We start from the raw sequence: 25,655 nt of genomic DNA on the forward strand, positions 1-25,655 counted from the left end.
ATGGTGGAGGTGAATAGGCATATCATGAGAAAAGCTTGATATCATGAGAAAAGCTTGATAAGGGGCCAATACCAAACAATGGTGGAGTCGGTGATGCAACGATCCAGTGGACCGGCGGTGATATCAACCTCCGCCGACCATGATCTCCGACGTTCAGATAGACATATGACTAGCAATGTACTCTGTGCTGCACTGTGAAGCGGAGTAGCCTTGGAAGGTGAAGCTGGGTTGAATTCATGTCAAAGGTTGGTTGGTTTATGTTTACCTGACGTATGGCGGAGATTATCACCTTCTCTGGCCTCGTTGGAACTAGGTCGAGAAGTGAATCTGCGCCAAGGAGACCTGGAATCGGATGACATGTTGGCGATGCGCTAAAGTACACTGCCAATGTTGGCGATGCGCTAAAGTACACTGCCAATATACATCCCAGCTTGCCAAGTAAGCTCGGATATCCATTCCTCGGAAAAGCATCTCGGTAAAAGTTCAATCCCCCTGGGACACAAGCACGCACCCGGAGTATAAGGAACACTCACATCACACACTATTGATCCCATGAGCACGTACCTATCAGTCTCAACAATGGGAAACCAGCATCTGATTCTCGTGTGATCAGATGCTTCAAGCCGGTTGTCCCTCGTCCGTTCCTGGTCCCAAAACCAATGATGGCCCTGATCGTCAGCCCGGTACTCTACCAATCCCACCCTCCCCGATATCTCATGCTATCACATCATCCTTTATGCGTTACCAGCCAGAATACATCCCGAAACAAACATTTATGGCGTTATCATGCATGAGGAGCTCTTATCTATGGTGATTATTCGGAATTGCCTGTGAAAAACACCACCCGAGAGATCCCGGGAAAAGGGCAATTATGGCGTTATCATCTTGGAGGTGGGCAATAATCGACGAAAAGCAATAATCGGGATTTCGAAAATAGAGTCATCGTCGCGTTCCTCGTCGGCTTGGTATTTCAACTCGCTCAGAGTCAACCGGAGAGACCTTTTTGACTCCTTATCGCGATATATGTATATATACTGTAATGTTGTTGATATGTGATCTCCCTCAAATGATACTGGACTGTATTTTCCAAACTTCATAGTCGGTATCAGCTGCAACAATCAAGATGAACGTCGAACCTGACTTACCACCGCCCACCGTCCTGCTTGATGCGGACAGACAGAGTTATATCGGTAAACCTACCTCTAAGAAAGGGAAATGGCAGAAATTCGTTTCATTCATTTGGGATTCGTGAGTTGCGTCTGCTGAACAGCTACAGGAGACCGTAACACTGACTGTGATGGTCGTATGAAACAGCGATTACTATGAGAAATCGGATGCTGAGCGGAAATTGGTATTCAAGCTTGATTGTTTCATGTTGACTGCCATGACTATCGGTTGGTGGTTGAAGAACCTGGATCAGAACAACGTGAGTCATACCGACTCACTCTTCAAAAACATCACCCTGCAGTTCAGCGATGTATTGTCGAAGTCTCCTATTACGAGAAATGGCCTACTTGCCCACATGATATTTGTGCCAAATACTGATATGAGGTACCGTTCATCTTGCAGTTGTCCAATGCCTATGTCTCGGGTATGAAAGAAGACCTAAACATCCAGGCAAACCAGTATACGTATATGGGTACCATCTACAATGCGGTCGTGGCCGCGATGCAGATCCCCTCAAGTTTCATCGTCATGAAAGTTAGACCTTCGTGGTTCTTGGCCGCTTGCGAGGTCGGTTGGGGTATCTTCACCTTTGCTCAGGCTGGAGCCCAAAGCTATCAAGCCATGTAAGTGCAACACCTAGTCACGCTCAACGTAGACATCACGGATCTGTCATTCACCTCCACCATTCATACTCACTCCCGCTGATAGGCCACTTTGACTAATCTTTTCCCCGATAGGTATGGCTTCCGATTCTGCATCGCTCTCTTCGAGTCTTTCTATTATCCTATTGGTTTCTTCATCTTGGGATCCTGGTACACCCGTCCTGAGCTAGCGAAACGTATCGGACTATGGTTCATTGCTGGACCCGCAGGGGTAAGTTCGACAACGTGTGTGGCACTTCCGTTTTTTGACCTTCTAACGTCAATTCTCTTCCACAGTCTGCTTTTTCTGGCTTCCTGCAAGCTGCTATCTATAAAAATCTCGATGGAATCAACGGAATCGCTGGATGGAGATACTTGTATATCGTGTGCGGGGCCATGGTGAGCTATAAACGTCGTTTAGCGCTCGAAAAACGAACGAGTATTGACCTAGGTGTGTCGTCAGACGGTCCCTTGTGGTATCACACTCTTTTTCTTGGTACCCGACTTCCCCGAAAACACCAAAGTATGGTATCTGAGTGAGGAGGAGAAGGCACTGGCTAAGGAGAGGGTCGCTCGAAATGGTGAGTCATGCATGCATAGTGCAATTACAGGAATTCGGACGATCCGAAACGAACGCCACACTTCAACTCCCTAATCTCCCTCCTCTCGAGTTTCTTACGATGGAATGGATTCTGATGCCTTTGCCATACAGGTGCTCAAGCTATGAAAGGCAAAATTGACGGCTCGGTCATTATATCCGCCCTGAAAGACTGGAAATTCTGGATCCTCGTTCCTTTCTACTGCATCTACGGTTTCGCGGTCCAAAACGGTACACAGTTCGGAATCTACCTCAAGGCATACAAATACTCGGTCACCCTTCGAAACGTGATGCCCAGTTTGATGTATATAATACAGTGCCCCTGCATCTTGATCTATTGTTACATATCCGATCGGACCACACGAATCCAGAGAGGTTGGATCATGTTGGGGCCTCTGATCTGGGGTATCTTCCCGACCGCGGTACTGGCTTTTTGGGCCCCATCGAACTCTTTAAGAGTGTTCGCATTCATGGCCAACGGATCGTTGTATATCACTCCGGTATTCTATGCCTGGGTGGCTGAGATGTGTGGACACAAAACGGAGATGAGGGCGTTCATAACTGGTGCCACGTCCTGTTTGTTCTATGCGTGAGTTAACATTGTTCTAAAGCTCGTAGTGGACGTTCGGACATATCCGCTTACATTCCGGGATCACAGGTTCAACGCTTGGTTACCTGCCATCGTCTTCCTGCAGACCGATGGACCAAGATTCAAGAAAGGTTTCAGGACCACTTTCTCATGCTGTGTGGCCAGTGTCATCTTTGTGATCGTCATCATCTTGATGCGACGGAGGGAAATTAGACAGGAAAACAACAAGATGGTTGATGAGACACCTTCGGAGGCGGCTGGCGGTCATGGTCAATCTGAGAGGAATGGTGATATTGAAGAAAAACCCTAAATTAGGACAGGAACTAGAACATTAGACTAGGTATCGGTCCTTCTCATCGTATAATACCTAATATCTTGTGAACCAAAATCAACCGGTCAGACACAACATGTATGGGTTTTGACATTGCTATCTCTTTTGCTCGTGTAGGTCTTAGCAGCAGGAGGATCTGGCTTATCACACCTTCGCCTCAAGCATATTGTATCAAAGAAGGATTCACATGGGGGCGGACATGGTGCCACTTTGCCCATGAATCGGCCCTTCCCTTCCAAACAAGCCTTTCATCCTTCCCGTTCTGTATACTTGAAAACCGTGATCTCATGTCGGAGTTGGAGTGCTTTACCACTTCTCGGTAACCAATATAAAGCTTTACGTGTTGTTCATGTTGCAGAGGCATCGACAATGAAAGGTACACTTGAGTTCGTTGACTGGCCAATCCCCGATCTGATGTGATGTACAGTATGAGATGTGCCTTAAGATAGATCTGTCACAGGGAATTTTGCAAATCATCATCAGTCATCGTGATCACATATCAACAACAAAAACAACATTCATCATCATCATCATCATTCATCCACCTCTCACTCGTTCAGACATCCATACGTAGCATCACAGACAACAGCTAGTCGTTGACCCATGGGAGAGAGCTCGGAGACGCCACCACCAGCCAAGAGGCGTAAGGCAAGGAGGGCCTGCGATTCATGCAGGAATAGGAAGTTGAGGTGTGTAATCTCTTATCTTGTCCATTCTCTGATAAGTGCTGGACTGATTTCCCTTCCATACGTAGATGCGAATACCCTGAAGAAGACCAGACGCAATGTGTAGCATGTAGAAGAGTAAGTGTGACTGATGACTGGATGTCAAGCGTTACCTGCTCATGAAGATCCATAGTCGAAGTCGCTGTGTGAATCAACTCAACCTGCTAAGATTGTAAGTCTCCCTCACCTATCCCCCTGGCGATACACTTTCATATCAGACTGATGTAACCTGGATATAGGACAAGAGGCGACTACGTACACTGGTGGATTTAGCAACGACAGACGAACAGAAACAATGGGTAGCAGCTCAGATAGCATCCAGAGGGATATACGTATCTTCAACGGACACAGGAGCACTGAGAAAAGCTAGACCATCTACTGCTGGGGATCCCATTCAACTGGTAGCACGACTGTCATCTCCCAGTAACATTCATAGTAATAGGAGCAGCATATCACCAAATGCTGGAGGGAGCTCCTCGACAGATCCCCCCAAGAGCAGTATCATGACACCCAACACCTCAAGAACATCGCACCGCCCTGATGATCCCCCTCAAGCCTCTACATCAACAGCGGCAGCGGCAAGTGGATCTAGACGGAACTCAGATGAACCTCCAAATCTAAAGCTAAGTGGACCTGAACCAAGGATGCAAGGTGGGTTTTGTCATCGGTTTCCTGCGACACCAGTCATCTGACATTCGTAACTATAAAGGACCAACCGCAACTATCAACCTTCTCGCCGACTTGCCCGAAGACTCAGCTGCTCTAGATCGACGGTATGGTTTATTCAGAGTGACGGAGGGGTGGGTGTATGGTGCGAACCCCGATATACCAATGAGGGAGGGTCAGATGTCAGAGCAGCAAGTGAGGGAGGACGTGATTGCGAAGTGTAAGCTGAAGTTTCGTTGTGGTTATCGCTCCTCCTTTTCATCATCCATCCGTCGTATCCTCCCTTTGGTCTTGTATCCGCCTTAGATCTCATCTCGCACTCGTTGAGACTGACATTCTACCTTTCCAGTGATATCCTTCTACACCGACGAAATAGCCCCTCTGAACGCTGTCATACCACCTCATCGGATCCCCGCCTCCATCGAGTCATCCTCCTTTGTTCTCGCTTCCATCCTAGCCGTCGCCGCCCTCTCTCGAGACGTCCCATCATCCATATATACCAGCATCCGCCACAAGCTCACCAAAGAATTAGACTCAGAGCTGGGTAAAGGGAACGGATCGACTTTACAGCAAGTCCAGGGTTTATTGATATCTGGAATGTCACATGAGCTGCACGGCGAGACCAACATGGAAGGTGGATCCAACTGTTGGATCAGGATTGGTACGGCGATTCGTCAAGCCCAGGATATAGGTTTACATAGACTGAACTCGAACCATTGGTTACCTGAGATGTTCGCGGATAGGGCTAGAGCGTGGTTAGCTGCGATCATCACGGATAGATGGTATGGCGGGGCGTTTGGACAGCCTTTGGCTATCAATCTTCTGGATTGTGAAGATCCTTTGGAATCGGCGGATCTGCTACAGACATCGGACTTGACCCATGCATTTCAGGTGGAGATGTACCATGTGAGTTTAATCTTGTTTTCTGTGGTGGCTTAGAAGCACTCCTTTCTGACTGTCAAGGTCTTGCAGATAAGCTGTCTTCTTGGCGATATCAGTGAGTTGTTTTCAACTATGTTCCCGCTCACAATCTAAATGACAATCAATACATACAGTGCAAATCATCTATCGTCCCCGTTCCTTGGACAGATGTACGGATGATATCTTAGAATCACTGCTGCGCCAAATCGATTCACGCCTCAGCTTGATACCTGAACCTTTCCTGTTCAGTGGCGAATCCACGTCGGTACAAGGTGGTCTATTGCGTCTCGTAACCGTATCCACCGAGGTAAGTTGAATTACGTCTGTGTCCCAGCATCGAGGTCAAAAGGTAGCTGAGTACACATATGTCAACAGGTCATCTTCTTCCGCTCATTCGTCAAACACAATCGCAAACTGCCCTCTCATCTCACATTTCGACCTACGGCACAAAGGTGGTCCAGGACAGTCCAGAGAGCTCGACAAGCTATTTCATGGATGAATCAGCGGGGTGATCATATCCTAGATTGCTGGTTGATTGCGAAGTATGCAATTGTGTATGCTGCTTTAGCACAGTGAGTTTAGCTCATGTCTCATTGACCATCGTCACTCCTTGGTCCGTATTCCTTCACACTTTGATGACCCGCTGACAACCCACCAATAGGTATTACAACTACGCCGCTGAGAGAGATTTAGGCTCGTTGCAATCTTTATCAACCGCCAAAGATATGATGAACCGATGGGCATTGGGTCACCATCAACAACGACCCATCGCAGCACGAGCCAAGATCGCCGATATAGTCAACTTGTTCTACAAAGCTGCCTTGGGAATGGGTCGAAGTGAACCGGCCGTCAATACACATTCTTTGGTCACTCCTTCGTCTACCCCGGCTAGTGCGTTCGAATCCAGTCCCTCAGGAACGCACGACCAATCACATACTCCTGCCAGAGTCGTCAACTCTAGTAGACGACCTCAACCCAATGCTCAAGATATGGATCGAAACGAGACTATACCGACTCTGGACACGTCGACGTTGGATGATTGGTTGGCTGACTTCTTTCGACAACACGATATACCTGATGTGGGATTGTCGACTTCAGCAATGTATCAGGGCGGACCGGTGTAGAAGTGGTGCAATTGCACGTTGTCAGTCAACTTCTCAGGCTATCTGGGATATCTATATAGAATTATACGATGTTGTAACATCATGATTGAGCGGGAACACAAGGTCGTCCTGGTGTAGAAGTTGGGTGATTGTATACCTCTAGACACCCATGTATGACATTGTACCTGGACACTGGCTGAGTATATTGAATGAGGAGAATCTGAAGCAATCTAGAGGCGAATGTAGTAGTCGATTGACATGACAGAGGGGAACAGCGGTGAGATGTTTTTCACCATCCATACAACATACCTGCTACAACCACCATTCGACTACAACGACAATTCACATACACTTTACATCACGAGCCTTGATCGGTCCAACGAATCAAGTCCTCCTCCTAGTCATATATGTCGCCTTGTCTTCTACTTTCTCTGACCAATCGATTTACCCCACCCTATCAACCCGTCTTCGAAATCATCCAACGTTCCTTTGCCCCATCTCCTCTCTCCGTTGGCTCTTTCATTGATTATCGGCCAATCTACACCGTCGTCGCCAGTCCACCAGCTGAACCAGTTGGTATTCATTACTCCATACTTGGAGTCGTTCAGGCCAACTGCGAAGCTGGCTTTAAAATCTTCCTTATCATCAAAGTACATGATGGAAGCGCCGCAAGTCGAGCAGTGATATCTTGAGATACCGGGATTAGAGGGTGAGGAGTGATAGAGGTTTAGACCGGGTATCTGAGTGGAAGAGGTCATGATGCCTTTGATGAATGGTGGAGACGAGGGAGAAGGGGAGGTGAAGATGTCGACGAATGGGATCTGGACCCAGGGGTGGGAGGGGAGAGATGATCCGGTGATGAGACGGCATGAGTCGCAGGCGCACCTTTGGGAGTGGATCAGCAAAAGAAATGTATAGTATTGGTATGCGTTGGATTGAACGATTGATGGGACATGATGCAGATATGAGAGAGAATGCTACTCACCAACTGGCCATGTATCTCTGAGGAACTCCATCCTCGTTATTTGGTTGTTGATACCAATAACATCCTTCTGGTAATGGTAAACTAGGTCTTGGTCTTCTAACATATACGTCGAATGCTTTACATTTGCAATGCAGGTTCAACATCTCATCTTCCTTGATCTCCTTGGGTATATTTTGATGAGGTACCCATTCTATCAAACCATCATGATACTTCTTCAACTGTTTCCCATTGGATGTCTTCCATATGTTCGAAATACCACCGTCAACCGTGTCGTCTAAGAAATGATGACCTTTCATATCTACTATCGGTACTTCTTGTCCACCTATCTCAACGAACAGTCTATCCAAGCATCCTAACATCCACATTCCTATCTCAACTTTTCCAGTCAACGAAGCTACCTGCAGGTAAATCTTGGAACCGCAAATCCCACAGAAGAAAGAGGTGATGATTGTTCCTCCGCAGGTGGTGTTACTCGAGTACTTGTTCAATCCCCCTTTCTCATCTCCATCTCCAGATTCCCCCTCTTCAGCAGGTATTGTCTCCTGATCAATCGCAAACCCACATCTTTGATCATATCTACTAAGATTTTGCAAGTCCGCAGGAGAAGGTATCGAGCGTGTGAGTTTGGCTGAGAGTGTTAGGATGCAGATTTGTCCGGTGCGATGTCTACATGCATCGCAAGAGCAGGTCGTCTCACCGAGTGGGAAGGATACATCTTGAGGTATTTTGATGTCGTATGAGAAGTGTTTACAATGACATGATGCGGTGAGCTGGGTCATGGTGAGGTGGTGTAGGATGGGAGATGTGGAAGGAAAAGAGTTTGACAATGTTGACGTTATTCGGGTGAATCGGGGAGAGAATGATCAGTGCTTGAATACCTCTACTATACATCGAATCATCATTGCATATATATATACTGAGATCTATCTACAGGAATTATTCGGTCTACTTGTTTCGTATATGGATATCACGTTCAGGCTGTACCACCCTCCAGTCTCTTCTCCAAAGTAGCTAAATCAGGACCACTCCCACCCAGATCCTTCGGTACATCCTCCGCATTACCCAACTCCTTCGCCAAGTTCTCCTTGTAACTGATCACCTGGAACTTCCTCGACGTCTCAGCAGAGACGAACATGCTGATAGCAGTGAACATCCACGACATGATCAACGGGACTTCAACAAAGAATTTACGGAGTAGTAATTCAGGATAATGAGCCTGCATGATCTCGATTGTCGCTTTGGAAGCTGCTTTGACCAATGGATCCATTCGAAGGAATGATACACCGCCGTACAGGTGGATCTGGTCGATACGATGGGGATCATCACCTTTACCGTGATCTGGGATGGGGGTTGTGGTGGTGGAGAGATTGAGGTGGGAAATGGCTCGTTCCATCAAGCCTATTCGCCATCGAAGAAATCTATGCATTCTCATTAGTGTGAAGACAGAGTTGTGAAGAGTAAAGCTGCACTCACCGTTGCAGATCTCCGAAAGGTTTCTTCAGGTCTTTGACTGCACCATACACGTTCCAAGTGACTACATCCTCTTTCCCACCAGGTTTCCCCACTTGGGTAACATAGCCTAATCCCTCAAAGTCGGGTCCGAACTCTTCTACGGTTGTTTCTTCCTTGTCTAAGCCAAATTCCATCCTCCACTTCAACGTCTTGGTCAGATTCTCAGCTGCTTTGTCGACATCGTTTGATACTGATCTGAGGTATTTCTGAAGTACGAGTAGAGTCGAGAAGGCAGGAGGGGCGGAAGTGGTCAGTGTCACTCCCCAAATGTGCGGGTGATTTGTCTCTTCAAGTATCTTTGGGAGGCGGGAATGGAACTGGAACAATGGAATGTCTGGGGTCAAGTCCGGCCACGAGGGTGATTGGGAAGACATTGTGGATTGCGGATTGTGCATGCTATATTGTTGAGATCATTAACATTGACTACATCGAACAATGAGGATACATCTTATCCTTTGAATCCTTGTCTTCCCTATCGGCCGTTGCCAAGTTTCGAAGTCTACTGTTCTCACTCTATCTCTTCCCACTCACGGATGTACCACTCTAGTTTGTTTATCTGATAGCAGATGAGAGAGGCAGTGAGAGTGAATCCTTATGCATGCTACTCACATAATGGATGAATGGATGAATGGATTTACGTAAATGCATAAGGGAGCATCTGCGGCAGTTGCTCAGTGTGCATATTATATGAATTGAATATGACGTTGTTTACAAAAAACAGACTAAAAAAAGTTTATACGAGTAGCAGTTAGCAGTTAGTAGCAGTTGTTGCTCCGTGATTCACCGAGAGAGAGAGAGATCTTGCTTGTATTAGCGAAGTGAAAATGAGAATACTACTATACAGTAGATTTCTCATATAGATAATAGAGACACATCATCCTATCAAGGGTAGTCACTCCTAGTCACTCGTAAAATACATACATAACCTGCAATACATCCCATCCATCTGTTATCCAACTTGGAGCATCATCAAAATGCCTTTCGATCTCTACTCGTGGTTCTCGGGAGGACACCACAATCATGAGGAAGGACCGCACTCGACGCACAAGAAGAAGGAATACACGTTCGATAATCATGTCATAGGTCAAGGTGGATATTCAAAGGTCATCAAAGCACACTGGAAAGCCAGAGATGGGATGGTCGTAGCTATGAAAGTGGTGCGGAAGGAAGCGATTAAAGATAGGGAGGCGTATTTGAGGTTGATTGACTCGTGAGTAGATCTGCTCGATCGACCATACACGTCAATCATACTGATATGGGGTCGATGTCAACAGTGGATTCCCTCGTATAAGATCGCATCCTAACATATGTGAGTGTCATCACTGTAAGATGTGTAAGGTTATCATATACTAAAGTCAATATTTGATCCTATGGTGAACGTCAGGTGCTGGCCTAGAGTAAGTGACCTTGATCATATATCATGACGTTTTCACAACTGATAATACCCCTCACCTGCAGCTGGTTCGAATCCACTCACAAGTTCTACATTGCGTTCCCATTACTCACCGGTGGTGAGCTGTTGGAAAGGCTAAACACCAGAGGAAGATTCACCGAAGATGCGGTCAAGAAGGTGATGATAGTCATGCTTGTGAGTACGATCACATTCAATGCCGACATCCGTGGAAGCTGACGGTCAATGACATGACCTTGCTGATCCGACTCCTGCAGGACACCCTCGCTTTCATTCATTCTCATGGTATAATACATCGGGATATCAAACCCGACAACTTCCTGTATCGAACACCGGATGCAGAGGTGGATGATATCGTGCTCATAGACTTTGGGATCTCAAAGGTGAGTAAACAATCCTGGCTCCTGATCCAGTATTCAGTTCTACAACAAGTCATCACCCCGAGTCGTCCAGACTTTACCAAACGCTCTGTCCATATATTCGCCTAAATTTGCAGTTACTGATATTCACGATTTTTTCTCCCCTCAGGTTCTGGACAACCAGTCGGAAGACGATCCGAAAGATCAGTTCGAGCTAGGAGGTACACCAGGCTACGCTGCTCCAGAAGTATTTTGTGGAACTGGTTATGGAAAGAATTCGGATTTATTCGGTGCGGGAGTGACAGCTTACAATCTGTGAGTTTGCATCATCGCACGCAGATCGGTTGCCCTTGGAACTAACACCATCCTCATTACAGCCTATCCTCATGGTCTCCCTGGGAATCGACAGATACAGTCGCATTGATCCAGGAGACGGCCCAGACCAACATCAATTTCCCGCCCGGTCCATTCGAAGGTGTATCTGAACAAGCCAAAGCGTTCATCAGACATCTGATGCAACCTCCGAACCGTCGTCCGAGTGCCAAAAAGGCATTACAGCATGTTGTGAGTCGCAGGTCTGCCCATGAGGGTTGGGAGAAACTTGTGCTGATCAGTTGCGTTATGTGGTCATCACAGTGGCTCGCAGGACCGGTCGAACCTTTGGACCAAGAACACATACTCGAGCCCCATGAAGTCGAGGACACGGAGATACCGACCGTTGCTCCACCAGCTACGATCCGACCGCACCATCCGTTAGCAAAGCAATTGACAGCGCTTTCACCTGATATCAAAGCGTAGTAAAGCGGCTATATCTATAGTGTTGCGTTTCATCTATATCTCTGTATGGTATCTGAAGTATCTTTCCCCATATAGTGATTTAATCTTTGTTGTTCGTACAATTTACAATGACTGTGTGCTTTTCCTTATAATTATAATAGATATATATGGATTTCAACCCTTCTATAATAATAGATGATAGATCACGATTCACCTCAACTACCCCCAGCACACCAAAATTTGTTCTTTCAAAATACAGACACATCTTGGGGAGCGGCACCACGTCCATGATAACTAACATCCATCGTCACGATCTATTCGGGCCCGAATTGTTCATTGGACCATCGGTCTTGTGGTGTGATCTTGTCACTCGGACGCAAAATTCTCCGTTCCTGGGCGCTTGCTAGGCAGACTATTAGGTGAGCGACAAGTACAGGGGAGCGAAAGATGAAAGGCCTCGTATCAAGTACGAAAGATTCACGTGCGTCCAAGCCACACACGTTTATGGGATCACCGATCTGTCTTCGTGGTTAGAGTATGCTTATCGCTATCATTCATCTTTCCAGAAGTATGGTAACCTTTTCGTTGCAGTATCTCAGAGTGCATGCTTGGAGGCCGGGATGGCATAGCAGCATTGTAGATTCTTGTGCACGTGCAATCAGCTCAATGTTGCCCACGTAACAACCTTGCCGTCTGTGTAAAAACGTGAAGCGTTGAGAAAGCTTAGTGATGACCCCCAGTGAGATATAAAAGCAAGTTGAAATTGTATTGCACGAGGTCATCGTCCACTCTGACCCACTACACCCTACCCAAAAAAACCCCACTATGCTTTTCCTCGCTTTACTCTCTCTACTGCCTGTCCTCGCATCGGCCGTGAACATCACCACCTACGCCGATGTACCCCTAGCACCTGAACAACTACCTCCCTCGGCTGCCACCAAAAATGGTGATGCGATCGTATCTGCCTTTGCCAATCTGTCTCGAAATACCAAATGGAATCTAGTCCAAAACATCACGCTCGAAGGTGACATCGGTGAACCTGAAGGAATGGTTCGGATAGGTGACGATCGAATCGTGGTGGCATGGGGTGATTGGGTGGTACCTACCAAATCATACGGTAAAGATGAGCAAGGCAATTCTATCGTGAAAGAGGGCACGGATAGAGAGAACGGTCAAGGTTATGCTCACCTTTCGATCTTCGATGGTATGGGGAAGAGAATCGCAGATACCACATTGAACAACTTGGGCGATGCGGAATACCACATCGGCGGCGTTGACTACGATGGGGAATACATCTGGACAGAGCTGAGTGAATACAGACCAAACTCAACAGCTACCATCATTCGAGTAAACCCATACACGTACGAACACGAACCTATCGTTCATATCGATGATCACTCTGGAGGGGTACTGCACGATACCGAGAAGAACACCATCACAGCACTCAATTGGGGTTCAAGAAACGCTACCAAGTTTTCTCTCGACTCTCAAGATCTATGGAGACGACCCGAGAGCAAGATCCCAAACCCAAGTCTCTTCGCAGACTACCAAGATTGCAAATGGTTAGGATACCCTTCACAGTTCGACAACGAGAAATCAACTGCTCTCTGTGCTGGAGTGGCGGCCTACTCCATTAAAAATACAACGATTGCGTTGGGTGGTCTAGCCATTGTCGACATCGACACTATGATCCCCTTGATGGAAGTTCCAATCACCTTGTACACTCCCAAAGGCACCTCGATGACCCAGAATCCGGTTGATGTCGATGTCGTAGATGGCAAGATGAGACTGTACTTTGCGCCGGATCAGCACAACGGGACAATCTTCGTTCACGAAACTCTCTAAGGCTCAAAACACTTGATGTTGAGACAGAAGGACGATGCCGACGTCAGTGGTATCTGAGTGATAGATAGCTACAGGGCTCGTTAGTTATGTAGATATAAACTAAATCGAAATTTGCTATATTGTTCTAAGTGATAAGACGTTCACAAAGAAAGTATAATCGTGCTTGGATGTTCAAGAGTAATGGTTCAACCAAGCCTATTGCCAAAAAGGTGCATGTCCATGTCTCCGCAGCTCTCAATCTCTTTGAGCAGCCTTGGACATGCTTACTGCACCGTCAAACCGACGCACCGAAAGCATCAAATGGCTTGTCAGCTCTCTGATTCCTTCGAACAACATGTGGTTTTAGACAGTGCTGCACCAAAGCATGATATGCTGATCTCGGTGAAATGATCGGCACAATGCTATCTTGACGACACCACTCGGAATGCATAACTCCTTTGAGACATCTGATGAGGTATACGTATACCAACTCGATCCTGTAGTCTGAAACTAATTTAGGGTGTACGACGCGAAGCTGCATCAGGTATCCAACATTTCCGAAAGAAGGACAATCCTCGCCCGCAACCCGACTCTGCTGCCCGGGTGAAAGGCTCCTGGAATCGATCAGGAAAAAGCCACTTGCGTATCAGGCAGACGAGCTACGCCCTCGCGAGACACCGGTTACGAGATCTCAGGAGTTGACGCCAAACGATCCGGGAACCGCGTGCGCCGATCGTCAGGACATGAGGTGTTCACTTGAGCTAAGGGTGAGTCACTTCCATCCTCCATCCGTCCGTTTATATGTTTATATCGTTTACACTTTCTTCTTGATGCCCTTTCAACACCCATTTGCTCATTTTGCTCCCGTTTGTTAAGCTAGAAAATTGAATTAAACGGAACCCAATGGCATTGTCAGACAACCAAGATACGGATGAAGTATGGGACCTGCTCGATGCCCTCGAGCATTTCAACTCCAAGTTGAACGTGGAAGAGCTCAATGATGATGAAATGGCATCTTTGGAAGAAGCTCTGGCGTACGATCCTAGCTCTAGTCCGAGACCCACATCATCTCGAGCATCTAGTGATGTGCTAGAATACTCCTCCGCCGAAGTCCCGCACTTCCCACCTTTATCTGAACGGATGATGGAGGATGTAAAGAGGGGGGAAGCAAGAACAAGCGGTATGTTGTTCTTGCAAGTTCTGTGAATCCCCTTTTGCTGAAGCCTGTCACAGAACCGATATCTAAGGGAATCAAACATAATGAAGAAAAAGCGTTGGTAGACATGGCCAGTAAGGGCAGGTTTCAGGAGTTGCTTAGAACACATGTGAGCGATCAACACATGTAACCAATATGCAAGCTGAACCAGGGATTGGCAGATGGGCCTAATCCGGTTTGAGGAATGGATCAAAGAGGAAGGACTGCCTGGTTCTTTGCAATTGTTCAAGTACTACAAGGATCTGCGAGCGTATGGAGCGCTGTATGATGAGGTTAATGTGAGTCAACCAGCTTTCAAGCCCAGGTCAATCGTTGACAGTCATTCAGGCTATTGGCACCGGAATGCAGGAGTTATACCTTGGACAGGAAGTGAACGGGGAGCAGCGGATTTCGTGAGTCTCCAGACCTCTTCTGATCTGCCAAGCTCACCACGTACTCGACATCACAGGTCTTGTCTCCCAAAGGACCATCTGAGAACTCTAGCTTCGACATCGTTGAGTCTACATACAGCGCAAGAGGAGGCTACGGAAAGGTTGTATGCTACAGAATTTAGACGATTCGTGACTGGTAAAATCGTGAGTGGATCTTATAGTTTCTAACAGCTTGTTCGCCCACCCCTGACAACACGGACAGACCGAGCAAGCCAGAGCTAGATTGCAATTCATACCTGATCATCAGAAAAGAGGGGATCTCGGGGAGGTGTTCTGTAAGTCGCTGTCATTTCACCCAATTGCCGTCGCTGACTAAATCCTCAGGTATCGCCGATCCTCGTCTACCTGATCAGCCTGTGAGCAAGAATCCCGAAGGCCATTGAACACCGAAGTACGCTAACTGTTGAGCAGCTCGTTTACATATCTGATGGCTTTTGTCGACTGTCTGAATACTCGAGGGATCTGTTAATTGGCAGGAACTGTAGGTTCTTACAAGGTCCACAAACTGATAAGGGATCAGTGCAAGCGTTACGAGGTGAGCAGATGCGTATTACGTATAAGCACCTATTTGCAGCTGAGCTCGATATAGACGCTATAGCTGTTGGCCGAGAACACTGTTGCTTGCTTCTGAACTACACTAGAACTGGAAAGCCTTTCTGGAACTGTGAGTGCTTTCAATGTTTTTGAGACCTGAATTACGTTGCTGACTTCGAGCAGTGCTCAATATGGTACGTACGACTGTGACGGCTTGAAGACCTCCATGCTAAGAGATGGTGCAGATACCGCTGAGAGGAGTGAACGGAGCAGTTGAGCTGTTGCTGGGAGCTCAGATAGATGTAAGTGTACTCCTGTTGCTGCAGCCTTTGGGGTCTGACAGTCTTGACGGATCAATCAGGTCACCGCTGCTATCTCAGGGGCCAAAGCATTTAAGAACCTGGAAGACTTAGTAGGCGCGAAAGATGGCAAAAATCAGGTAGTGAATACGCTCGACTTCAGTGATGAGCTCATTGGACATGTGAGTGCATATTCAATGCCCATCGAACAGTCCTGACTATCAGTGTAGGCCGAAAGACACCTTTCGAATCCATCGGTAGCCCGTCAACTGCGCCGAATTTTTGAAGAATCTCCAGTGAATGCTCCTGCAACTCCCTTGCTTTCGTACCCCGGTCCGAATTCGGTGACACGAAAACAATCAACGGTCTCACCTCAGATGAGCAGCCCTAAGATCCCTTCACAGAAGAAATCCAGCTGGCTTTCGAAGCTTAAGCAAAAAGGCGATGTCCCGATCGTCATGGATTCGTGAGTGACAATTCTGTTGAGCCTTTGCTGATGCTTTTTACAGGAGGACTGTCCCCAGTGGTCGTGATGCTAAGATTCAAGCAATCCCAGCAAAAATCAGGGATAGAATGACTAACTTTACTGCAGCTCATTCAAAACTGATTGTCTTTGTGAGTCTTTGTTGCCTCGCAACCATTGTAGTGTTCTCGCAATCTGATATCGGTTCAGGATGCGAAATGTGGCCGCATACAATATGTCACCCCTCCGTTGATGGCATACCTTCGTGAGTAGAGTATCTTTCGGGATTATGGTGATAACTGACCAGAGGTAATGTACAGGATATCCCATACGATCACACAAAGACCGATTGGCTTCGAGCTTGTTGCGGATGGAGTAAGTTGACGCTTATGGAAGATATATCTCGCTAATACAGATTAAACATCAGTATCGTCGATCTACTCACCGGCGAAACCCCAAACGAAACCACCACAATCGTCAGTTCGGTTAAGAATATCGTTGCTACGGAAAGTACCCAGTCTGTGTTCGCCGGCCTACTGTTGTCACCTTCCGGGCGCGATGCACCAGATCATATTGCAGATGCCGTTACGGATGATGGGAAGAGGTATGCCAGGAGTTTGTTACATCTGACGCCAGTCAAGGACCGCAGAGTGAGTCTATACCTCCTATGCGGTCTCAGAGTTCAGCTAATCTTCATATGTCGACTCAGGATAAATCGCAATTATATATTGTCGTGGTTGGATGAGGAATTTGTCGGGATCGGTCCTTGATGTAAGGGATCTGACAGCTCTGCCTGCGCATGGGAATAGAAGTCACATGGCTCGCAAAGATATGCGTCATACCATCATATATACCATGTTAATTTAGTTGTACATGTATCATATTCTCGACAGTAGCTCGTAAATGCATTGTCCGTTTGCGGATGTCCCGGATGCAAACAGACGGATGAACCGGCCGGCGAGCCTGCTGAGGCTAGCTTCAACTTGAAGAACAGATAACCGAAGTGTCCAATCCCCTGTCTTCGAAAACCAATAAAAGAATGTGATCATCCCTTGGTTTTTATCATCCTCCAAATAGTAGTGTATCATGCCCTCGACTCCCACTACGCGCTTGTCTGACCAAGAGAGCACACCAGTGACCACTCGGAGCTGCAAGGGTGAGTGTTTATGTCTCATCTAACGGCAAGTGGGCTGACATAGAGCTCTTAGAATGTCGCCGACGGAAACTGAGGTGTGACAGGAAAGGTGAGTGAGTCCCTGTACAGTGTCAATGCAGTTTTTGGGTCTATCCTGAGCCAGTCTTGTGTTCTTGCGTTGCAGTACCTTGCTCCAGCTGCGTATCCAGGGGTCTAGATGATCTTTGCCCAGATGGTATTGTCAATACTAAGACAGTGCAGTGAGTATTTGTCCTCGCCGTTCATACTCTCGCATTCCGCTGAACAAACATTCATAGACTACGTGCAGAAGTCGATCGACTGCAGCAGCGTATCCAAGACCTGGAGAACAGGCTAGGGCACGGTTCCACTCACGGTCAACCAGCGCAAAACCCATCTACTTCTGTAATCATTAGTCCTTCCTCCGCTCTCTCTTATCCAGATCATCCGGATGATATTCCAGTCGCATCCCCTTCAGCACAAACTAGATACGATGAGCAATGGACACCAGCTCCGGGAACTCTGATGGTGGATAAGTCGGGTCGGACGAGATATGTGGGCTCAACGGCTGCGAGTGAATGGCTCAATCAGGTGAGTGTGATATACCTGTTTGTATGATCTGTCATACCAATACGATATTTATGCCTTGTAGGGGCCAGAAGCGTCTCATATGACGGAGACTATCCGACCCCAATCATCACAACTCAGTAGCATGAATCAATTGGCCAACTTCCCATTTCGTAACATACCGTCCAACGTCTACCCCTTCCTCCACTCCCTTCTCCCGCCTCAAGATCGAATAGAAGTGTTGCTGGATTCATATTGGTATCTATATGCTTTCAAGTGAGTTCTGCGGGGTCTGTGATGCTGATGAGGTCTTGCTCACACTGCAACAGTTACAATGTAGTATCTAGACATACCCTTGAATTATACCTCGACAACATCTACAACATGGACCCGTCACAGGAGTGGACTCAGGATACACATCCTCATAAACTCGCACTCATCTTTATTGTGCTAGCCATGGGAAGTCTGGTCAACCCTGACTCCAATTCGAACCACAACGGCGAATCGCAAACCCTCTTTGAAGCAGCTGAAGTCGCATTATCCATATCGAACTTCATGAAGGACCATACTATAGCTAGTGTTCAAACGCTTGTAAGTGGACGAGGCTTACATCGAGCCCTCAATTCATCCAATCCTGACTGATGCCCTACAGCACATCATGGCAAACTTTCATGTGTACGACGACAGGTCTCGAGGTGGAGACAGAGCTTGGCCTCTAGGTGGCTTGGCCATGAGGATAACGCAAGCTGTAAGTGTTCCGTTTCTCACGAGGTTTGACGTATATAGCTGAGACACCCGACTTGCAGATGGGACTTCATCGGGACGGAACAAAGTGGGGACTACCGGAATACATCACTGAGGAACGACGGTGGGTGCTCACTCGCCCCTTCAACCTCACAATGTGATGTCAGACCGCCAGCTCATCCTACTTCATGATGCAGCCGATTGTTCTGGGAAATACATACCGAGGAAACGTTTCAGGTACGCCTCGATGTGTTTACCTCCCAGCCCAACACTTGGCTGATACCCTTTCGGTAGGCTCACTGCTTTGGCAGACCGTACGCACCTCCTCATTCTCTGTCGGTGCGGATGGAGGACTTATCAACGTGCATAGTGGGGGCCTGTCATCTCGGCACTTCGACGTAGGATGTCCCAAGGACGATAGCTCGCTTCCTTTCTCCACCATACGCTATCAGCTTGTGAGAATATCGAGCGAGTGAGTGATAGCTTACTCATCTCAACAAGGCGAATTACGATCCCTGATGTTTCCCAAGTGTACTTGATCAGGTGATGGTAGTGGATCCACCATCCTATTCTGTGATCTTACACTTTCACGGCCAATTGTGAGCCTATATTTTGGTAGATGTGGAACGGCAATATACGCATGGCTTACGCTGCACCCAGTGAATCGTTGGAAAAGTCGCTACCCGACGCCGTAAGATGGTCACCTGCAACGAGCGCGTCACCGTCAGCCCACTTGTCCTGGAGTTCCACTCCGATAGCAGAAAAAGAAGCAATACTAATTGCTTTGAGAGTACGTCCGTCCGATAGCTGACTTCAGACCGCCTAGCTCACCATTTTGCTCCTGCTTAGCAACATCTACTATACCTCAATATCAACGAGAGTATCCTGTTCCTGTTACGAACCCACTTCGCTCGATGTCTGCGAGAGAACCCAGATGACCCATCGAAAGGAAGGTATCACATTGCCTTCAATTCCGTCTTTGCAAGATGTCAGGTAGGTCCTTGAGTGAAACGATTGACGGCTCACACCCCTTTATAGACGATCATCGCCATCACTCGCAGCTTGTACACCCTGCATCCTCGAATAGCACTGGTCCATTGGTTCTTCTGGGTGAGTCTATGTCATCGGCTAGCGTCATTGTTGCTGACTTTCCTCATTCCCTTGATGTCTCGGCTCTCCCAGTATCACGCTTGCTCTGCCGCTGTTTGTATGGCATCGATACCCATGATTGCTCCGCTGTCGCCATTCGCCTTGCAAGGCTGGCATGAACTGCAGTCTGCCTGTCGGTTGTTCTCAGCTTCTGGTCATCAATCAAAATCAAGTATGTCGAGCCTGGCCCTTCTGTTGCGTCTTAGAAAATCGGCCTTCGACAAGATGTCTGGAGATCGAGCCTTCACGTCGGATGCGTTCAGTCACACTGCCAATAGCAAGGATTTCACGGAAACTATCGATGATCGCGAAGTGGACGAGTCCTCTCACCTGATGGGTGTTCACACACGGCTGATCGAACGCCGAAACATGGGACCTAACAGGTCGGACGTACAACTGCAGTCACCCCCTGCAGGGATGAGGTCGCCTGTGCATCCGTCTAACACAGACAGGGAGCCGGATACAGGCTGGGAACCGTCTTTTCCAGTACGTCAGTATTGTCATAAGCTTTTGTGACAGACCGCTGATTATCTAGCAACACCCCAGACCCATCTGATTCCCGAAGCCGAATTGCCTTCTTTCTCGTTCGACATCCAGCCTCAAACAGCCGAATCTGTAGGAGGTATCATCGAGCCGAGAATGAGAATCAACTGGCTAATCAGTGCGTTTCACAGGCGGATCCGTCCAGTCAGACGATCCGATTCGACTTCGATCTCGATGAATCATCTCTTGCCTTCCTAGTGAGCCGCTCCTCTTCTCGCCTCTCTCATCATATCTCTTACCAGGGCTTGCTTATACAGAGTTCGATGCGACCCGATCCGGATCAGCTTGGTCCAGTCCCATTAGATACGCAGATGAACTGGAACGATCTAGAGTTTTGGTTGGGCGTCGGAGCGGATGCCAATGGTGGATCTCTGCCAGATCCGACATCAGGTAGTATTGCGCCACAGGCATCTCGTCCGTAGCTCCAGGAGATGATATGAACAAAAATGTTCGGTAGGCATAGCTGTTCTGCTCTATAGGTTCATCTTGTCCATCCACTTCAAGGCGTACTTGGGTTTCTCGCAGGTGAAGCGAATTTCATTCATGCAGTAATTAGACACGCCGAAGCTTTCAAGCTCAATGCCAGCGGAAATCATGTGGAACCAAATAAGTATAAGCCATACTGATACATGAGATTCATTGCCGATCTATATACAAGTTTGATAAATGACGATTTTCTATGCTAAGATTGCTTTATTGTTCTCGTCGAACAAGACCGCTTTGCCTAACCTGAAGGAGTAAGTCAGTGCTTGGGCGATTGAGCCTGCTTCGATGGCGTCTTGCACAGTGGAAGGAACGGCTAGAGTAAATCAGACTGTCAGTAAGAGTGTGAACGAAATAAGACCATTCTACCTACGCTCATCATCCAGTACACAAGCGACAAATTCATTGACCTCGGCTACAAAAGCCTCTCTGAACCGCTCATAGTAAGTGGGCCTGAAAGAGGTCAGGATCAGCTCTCGGGACTAGTTAGGTTGCCACATGAGCTCACTCACGTCGACAGAGTTCTCACACCGTATTGATCGGCAACTTCTAGACGGTTGAGTCTTGGGTTCTGCACGTAGTCAGCAGACTGCATCATCGAGTTGAGTAGCCAACTTACTTGGTTGACAATCAACTTGGCTTCTTCACCGTGAACTTCGCAAGCGCAATCGTGACCGTGAATTGCAGTTCTACTGAGGTGGAACGTGAAACTTTTCCCGCTCTCATACTCCACGAAGCCTAAGGCGTTATCGGCGTCACCACTCTCAGCTAATTCGGGGTGTCTGACATTGGTACCGCTTGCGAATACCCTTCTCACCCGGTCGGCCGGCGTGATCTCAAGCAGATGTCTGGCCATGTCAATGTCGTGGATACCGCAATCCATGAAGATACCTCCGGACTTGGCAGAGTACGCGATAAAGAAGCCTGACATAGTCAGATTATCAACACAAATCTTATATTTCATCAACCTTCAATGCTCACCGGAAGGATCATATTGATCATTGGTGGACGATTTAACCAAGAAAGGTTTACCGACTGCACCAGAGTCGATCATTCTTTTGGCCTCTTGATACGATTGATCGACTAATGATATATCATCATGCTGTCAGACATCCTTTTGACTAGATATTGCAAATCACCTACATCTACGCGAAAATCCGACCATGACTTTCAAATTGGGAAACTCTCGAGCTTGAATTTCAAATTGCTCGGCGGTATCTTGATCCACAGAGATGGGTTTTTCCACCAGTACATGCTATTTTGAATCAAGTCAGCATTGATTCATAGTTTACCTCCCGGAAATAGATCACTTACTTTTCCGTACTGTAACGCTTTCAGTGCCAGGGGCGCGTGTGTACTAGTCTCTGTCGCAATCAGAATAGCGTCGAGACCTGGGTGGCCGAAAAAGGCATCTTCGTCATCGTATATCCTGCGATACTCACGGTCAGGTCAGCGGGTCCGAGCACGGAGGTTTCCGGACACGAAGCTCACTTGGTGTCCGATGGGAGAGCTTTCTTAGCCCAAGTCACGTTATCCTTGAGTAAATCGCAAGCAGCTACGAGCTTAGCACGAGGTGCTGCAAAGGCGACCTACGAACCTATCAGTCCCCGACAACTCCGGACCCGGCCGCAACTCACATTGTTGGCATGTCGCTGACCCATACGCCCGAGTCCGATGACACCGACTCGAAGTATAGACGGAATGTTTGTGGTGGCGATGGGCATGTTCGAATGGAGGTGTTGAGTTATTTGGCTGATTGCGATGCACATGAACCTTCTCTGGGAATAGGCTCCAAAGCATGTCAGATATAGGCCATTTCTATCAAAGTATTTCATGGTGTACATCCCATCACTGATCCCGATTCAACTCCGTAAACGGACCACGTCTCGCTTCCTGACCGACATTGCAGCCGTTAATGGAGTGCGGAACTCCCGCGGGGCACTAGTCAGTGCGGCAGCGGCCTTACGATACGTCATTCTACGACTGCGCTAGTTCCCATTTGCGGATAAAATCAGGGCTAGGTTCGGCAGTTGCAGCCGGTTATGCGAGACACGATCACCAATCGCGCGAGCCTCAAATAGTCAGCCGTGTTTGTGAATGGATCAAGCGGATCCCCATGGGCAGATCTAATCATCCTCCTTTCGCAGAACATACCCCAACAATCACAGCCCTTGCGCAAAACACGTCAACACCTACTATGAGCGCCGAGAAGACTCAACAAAGCGCTGGTACGAGAGCAGCCATCCGGCCGGCTTCGGACTTTGGCATCGAGCTTCACCCAGGAGTGGAAGACTTGTTATACGACAGTACTGCGTTGGCTAAAGCATATGGTGGAGCCTGTATGTGTCTTCGCTCACTACAATCTGTACCTAGACACGGTTAACGTGCATTGAACTAGCTCTCAAGGATATCTTCGCGACCAAACTTGTCACGACGTGTGTTCTCACGGCCTGTACCGGAGGGCTACTCTTTGGTTTCGACCAAGGTCTTTTGTCGATTATCTTGGTCATGCCCAAGTTCCTAGGTGACTTCCCTGCTATCGATGAGTCAAATTCATCTTCGGCAAGCTTTAATAAGGGGTAAGCGCCTCTAGTTTGAGAACTGCACTACCTGTACTGACAGGTTTTGTGCCGCTCCAGCTTAATGACTGCGATGCTGGAATTGGGTGCCTTCTTGGGCGCTATCTTGGTCGGGTTCGTTGCCGACAAATATTCGAGAAAGGTGTCCATTGGTGTCGGTCTTGCTTGGTTCGTTGTCGGGTCTACCATTCAAACTGCCTCTTTCAGCGTTGCTCAACTCATTGTTGGTCGAACTCTTGGTGGTATCGGTATCGGGTGAGTTTGACCTGGTACATGGCCCTCACGCTTGTGTCTAATCGGTTTGACATATCACAGTATGCTGTCTTGTACAGCTCCAATCTACGTGTCAGAGGTGGCACCTCCAAACGTCCGTGGAGCTCTACTCGTTATGGAGCAATTTATGATCGTATTCGGTATCGTCGTCATGTTCTACATCACTTATGGTACCCGAATCATTGAGTCGGCTTGGTGCTACAGATTACCCTTCTTGCTTCAGATGATTCCAGGTGAGTTGTGCCCCTCATCGACAGTGCTGTGGCGCTAACTTCTTGCCCCGTAACTCAGGTTTCTTCCTTGGCATCGCTCTATTTATCTTGCCTTACTCTCCTCGATGGCTAGCAAGTAAAGGAAGAGATCAAGAATGCCTAGACACGCTTGTTCGCCTTCGAAACCTTCCTGCAACTGATCCAAGGGTTCAAGCCGAGTGGCTCACTATCAGAGTTGAGGCGACCCACAATCACGAAGCTTTGATTGAACGACATCCGCAATTAATCGGCTCTGGACTGAAAACAGAACTCAAACTTGAGGCGGCCAGCTGGGTGGATATGTTCAAACCTGCAGTGATCCGAAGGACCATGATCGGTATCATGCTCATGTTCTTCCAACAATTTGTCGGTATCAATGCGGTGAGTCACGATGTCTCGTTTCATCCAGCTTCTGAAGCACCGTACTGAACCTGTCTGTCTGTCACAGCTCATCTACTACAGTCCTACCCTTTTCGAAACTCTCGGTCTTGATTCGGCTCTCCAGCTTCACATGAGCGGTGTTATGAACGTTCTCCAACTGGTCGCGGTCGTCGCTGCCTTCTTCTTCTTCGATCGAATTGGAAGACGTCCTCTGTTACTCCTTGGCTCAGTTGGCATGTGTGTGGCCCATACCATTGTTGCCATTATGATCGGGCTATTCTCCAAAGACTGGGCCAGCCACCCAGGACAAGCTTGGTGTGGTGTGTCGTTCATCCTAATTTACATGCTCGCATTCGGTCTTTCATGGGGTCCAGTGCCATGGGCTATGCCAGCGGAAGTCCACGCATCAAGTTATCGAGCCAAAGGTGTCGCTCTTTCGACATGCTCAAACTGGCTTTGCAATTTCATCATCGTGAGTGTCTCGCCTGAAGGTGCAGAATCAAGATCTAGGTGTGCTAAGACAATCTTTTCGACGCGCTCACGCAGGGTCTCATTACTCCCCCTATGATCAAAAACATTGGCTACGGAACCTTCATATTCTTTGCCGTGTTCTCGTTCCTATCCGGTGTCTGGGCTTGGTTCATTGCTCCTGAAACTAAGTGAGTGATGATGATCTGTATTGTCAACGACTACTGATGATCTGCTCCAACTTCAGGGGAAGAACACTCGAACAGATGGACCAAGTATTCCATTCACACGCAGCTGCTCACGACCAAGAGATGAAGGAGCAAATCACTCGGGTCATCCTTGGACAAACCGCTCGAGAGGCAGCTTCCCCTCAACCCAATGCCTCTGACGATAAGATCGCAGACGTCTACATCGAAAGGAAATAATCGCTTGGCAAGTGTGGAGCAGGATGAATCAATCAATCTGCCTTTTACAATAGGGCAGAAGTTCGAAATGGGGGTCATCTGCGGTGG

The 25,655-nt window shown here is 47.8% G+C and overlaps 10 protein-coding genes across 10 annotated transcripts; 7 read left to right on the forward strand and 3 right to left on the reverse strand.

Moving 5' to 3' along the window:
- Positions 1–1,123: 1,123 nt before the first annotated feature.
- On the forward strand, positions 1,124–3,305 carry I302_108555 (uncharacterized protein; the record flags this gene model as incomplete). The annotated part of the gene is made up of 8 exons (XM_019193679.1): positions 1,124–1,248; positions 1,315–1,426; positions 1,570–1,790; positions 1,905–2,040; positions 2,106–2,207; positions 2,272–2,389; positions 2,521–2,995; positions 3,065–3,305. The coding sequence occupies 8 exons, from the start codon at positions 1,124–1,126 to the stop codon at positions 3,303–3,305; spliced, it is 1,530 nt and encodes a 509-aa protein (XP_019043802.1).
- Positions 3,306–3,929: 624 nt separating this feature from the next.
- I302_108556 (uncharacterized protein) lies at positions 3,930–6,762 on the forward strand (the record flags this gene model as incomplete). The annotated part of the gene is made up of 10 exons (XM_019193678.1): positions 3,930–4,015; positions 4,081–4,129; positions 4,185–4,223; positions 4,291–4,702; positions 4,761–4,937; positions 5,067–5,623; positions 5,690–5,714; positions 5,773–5,945; positions 6,014–6,210; positions 6,300–6,762. The coding sequence occupies 10 exons, from the start codon at positions 3,930–3,932 to the stop codon at positions 6,760–6,762; spliced, it is 2,178 nt and encodes a 725-aa protein (XP_019043801.1).
- A 401-nt stretch (positions 6,763–7,163) lies between these two features.
- Positions 7,164–8,505, reverse strand: I302_108557 (uncharacterized protein; the record flags this gene model as incomplete). The annotated part of the gene is made up of 2 exons (XM_019193677.1): positions 7,164–7,626; positions 7,727–8,505. 2 exons carry the CDS (start codon positions 8,503–8,505, stop codon positions 7,164–7,166), a joined length of 1,242 nt encoding a protein of 413 aa, XP_019043800.1.
- Positions 8,506–8,699: 194 nt separating this feature from the next.
- On the reverse strand, positions 8,700–9,612 carry I302_108558 (uncharacterized protein; the record flags this gene model as incomplete). Its single annotated transcript, XM_019193676.1, has 2 exons — positions 8,700–9,144; positions 9,200–9,612. The coding sequence occupies 2 exons, from the start codon at positions 9,610–9,612 to the stop codon at positions 8,700–8,702; spliced, it is 858 nt and encodes a 285-aa protein (XP_019043799.1).
- A 600-nt stretch (positions 9,613–10,212) lies between these two features.
- Positions 10,213–11,806, forward strand: I302_108559 (uncharacterized protein; the record flags this gene model as incomplete). Its single annotated transcript, XM_019193675.1, has 8 exons — positions 10,213–10,448; positions 10,513–10,547; positions 10,623–10,635; positions 10,697–10,826; positions 10,907–11,032; positions 11,178–11,323; positions 11,386–11,572; positions 11,645–11,806. 8 exons carry the CDS (start codon positions 10,213–10,215, stop codon positions 11,804–11,806), a joined length of 1,035 nt encoding a protein of 344 aa, XP_019043798.1.
- An 804-nt stretch (positions 11,807–12,610) lies between these two features.
- On the forward strand, positions 12,611–13,630 carry I302_108560 (uncharacterized protein; the record flags this gene model as incomplete). Its single annotated transcript, XM_019193674.1, has 1 exon — positions 12,611–13,630. The coding sequence occupies one exon, from the start codon at positions 12,611–12,613 to the stop codon at positions 13,628–13,630; it is 1,020 nt and encodes a 339-aa protein (XP_019043797.1).
- Positions 13,631–14,512: 882 nt separating this feature from the next.
- On the forward strand, positions 14,513–17,297 carry I302_108561 (uncharacterized protein; the record flags this gene model as incomplete). Its single annotated transcript, XM_019193673.1, has 18 exons — positions 14,513–14,789; positions 14,843–14,934; positions 14,987–15,103; positions 15,153–15,217; positions 15,274–15,400; positions 15,459–15,531; positions 15,581–15,612; positions 15,668–15,791; positions 15,846–15,920; positions 15,974–15,984; positions 16,036–16,092; positions 16,152–16,271; positions 16,320–16,555; positions 16,599–16,704; positions 16,763–16,817; positions 16,873–16,927; positions 16,980–17,202; positions 17,262–17,297. 18 exons carry the CDS (start codon positions 14,513–14,515, stop codon positions 17,295–17,297), a joined length of 1,881 nt encoding a protein of 626 aa, XP_019043796.1.
- Positions 17,298–17,638: 341 nt separating this feature from the next.
- Positions 17,639–21,130, forward strand: I302_108562 (uncharacterized protein; the record flags this gene model as incomplete). The annotated part of the gene is made up of 19 exons (XM_019193672.1): positions 17,639–17,708; positions 17,761–17,796; positions 17,872–17,947; positions 18,005–18,296; positions 18,358–18,548; positions 18,602–18,863; positions 18,925–19,020; positions 19,079–19,140; positions 19,214–19,253; positions 19,311–19,330; positions 19,387–19,488; positions 19,547–19,615; positions 19,677–19,806; positions 19,866–20,009; positions 20,055–20,126; positions 20,199–20,651; positions 20,712–20,780; positions 20,840–20,905; positions 20,966–21,130. 19 exons carry the CDS (start codon positions 17,639–17,641, stop codon positions 21,128–21,130), a joined length of 2,415 nt encoding a protein of 804 aa, XP_019043795.1.
- A 255-nt stretch (positions 21,131–21,385) lies between these two features.
- I302_108563 (uncharacterized protein) lies at positions 21,386–22,915 on the reverse strand (the record flags this gene model as incomplete). Its single annotated transcript, XM_019193671.1, has 9 exons — positions 21,386–21,507; positions 21,565–21,644; positions 21,704–21,762; positions 21,811–22,115; positions 22,173–22,274; positions 22,335–22,446; positions 22,506–22,620; positions 22,683–22,780; positions 22,829–22,915. The coding sequence occupies 9 exons, from the start codon at positions 22,913–22,915 to the stop codon at positions 21,386–21,388; spliced, it is 1,080 nt and encodes a 359-aa protein (XP_019043794.1).
- A 473-nt stretch (positions 22,916–23,388) lies between these two features.
- Positions 23,389–25,568, forward strand: I302_108564 (uncharacterized protein; the record flags this gene model as incomplete). Its single annotated transcript, XM_019193670.1, has 8 exons — positions 23,389–23,530; positions 23,590–23,770; positions 23,831–24,025; positions 24,086–24,276; positions 24,335–24,675; positions 24,743–25,147; positions 25,222–25,334; positions 25,391–25,568. 8 exons carry the CDS (start codon positions 23,389–23,391, stop codon positions 25,566–25,568), a joined length of 1,746 nt encoding a protein of 581 aa, XP_019043793.1.
- Positions 25,569–25,655: the final 87 nt, after the last annotated feature.

The sequence above is a fragment of the Kwoniella bestiolae genome, chromosome 7 (assembly GCF_000512585.2).
Source record: "Kwoniella bestiolae CBS 10118 chromosome 7, complete sequence".
NCBI classification, from domain to species: domain Eukaryota; kingdom Fungi; phylum Basidiomycota; class Tremellomycetes; order Tremellales; family Cryptococcaceae; genus Kwoniella; species Kwoniella bestiolae.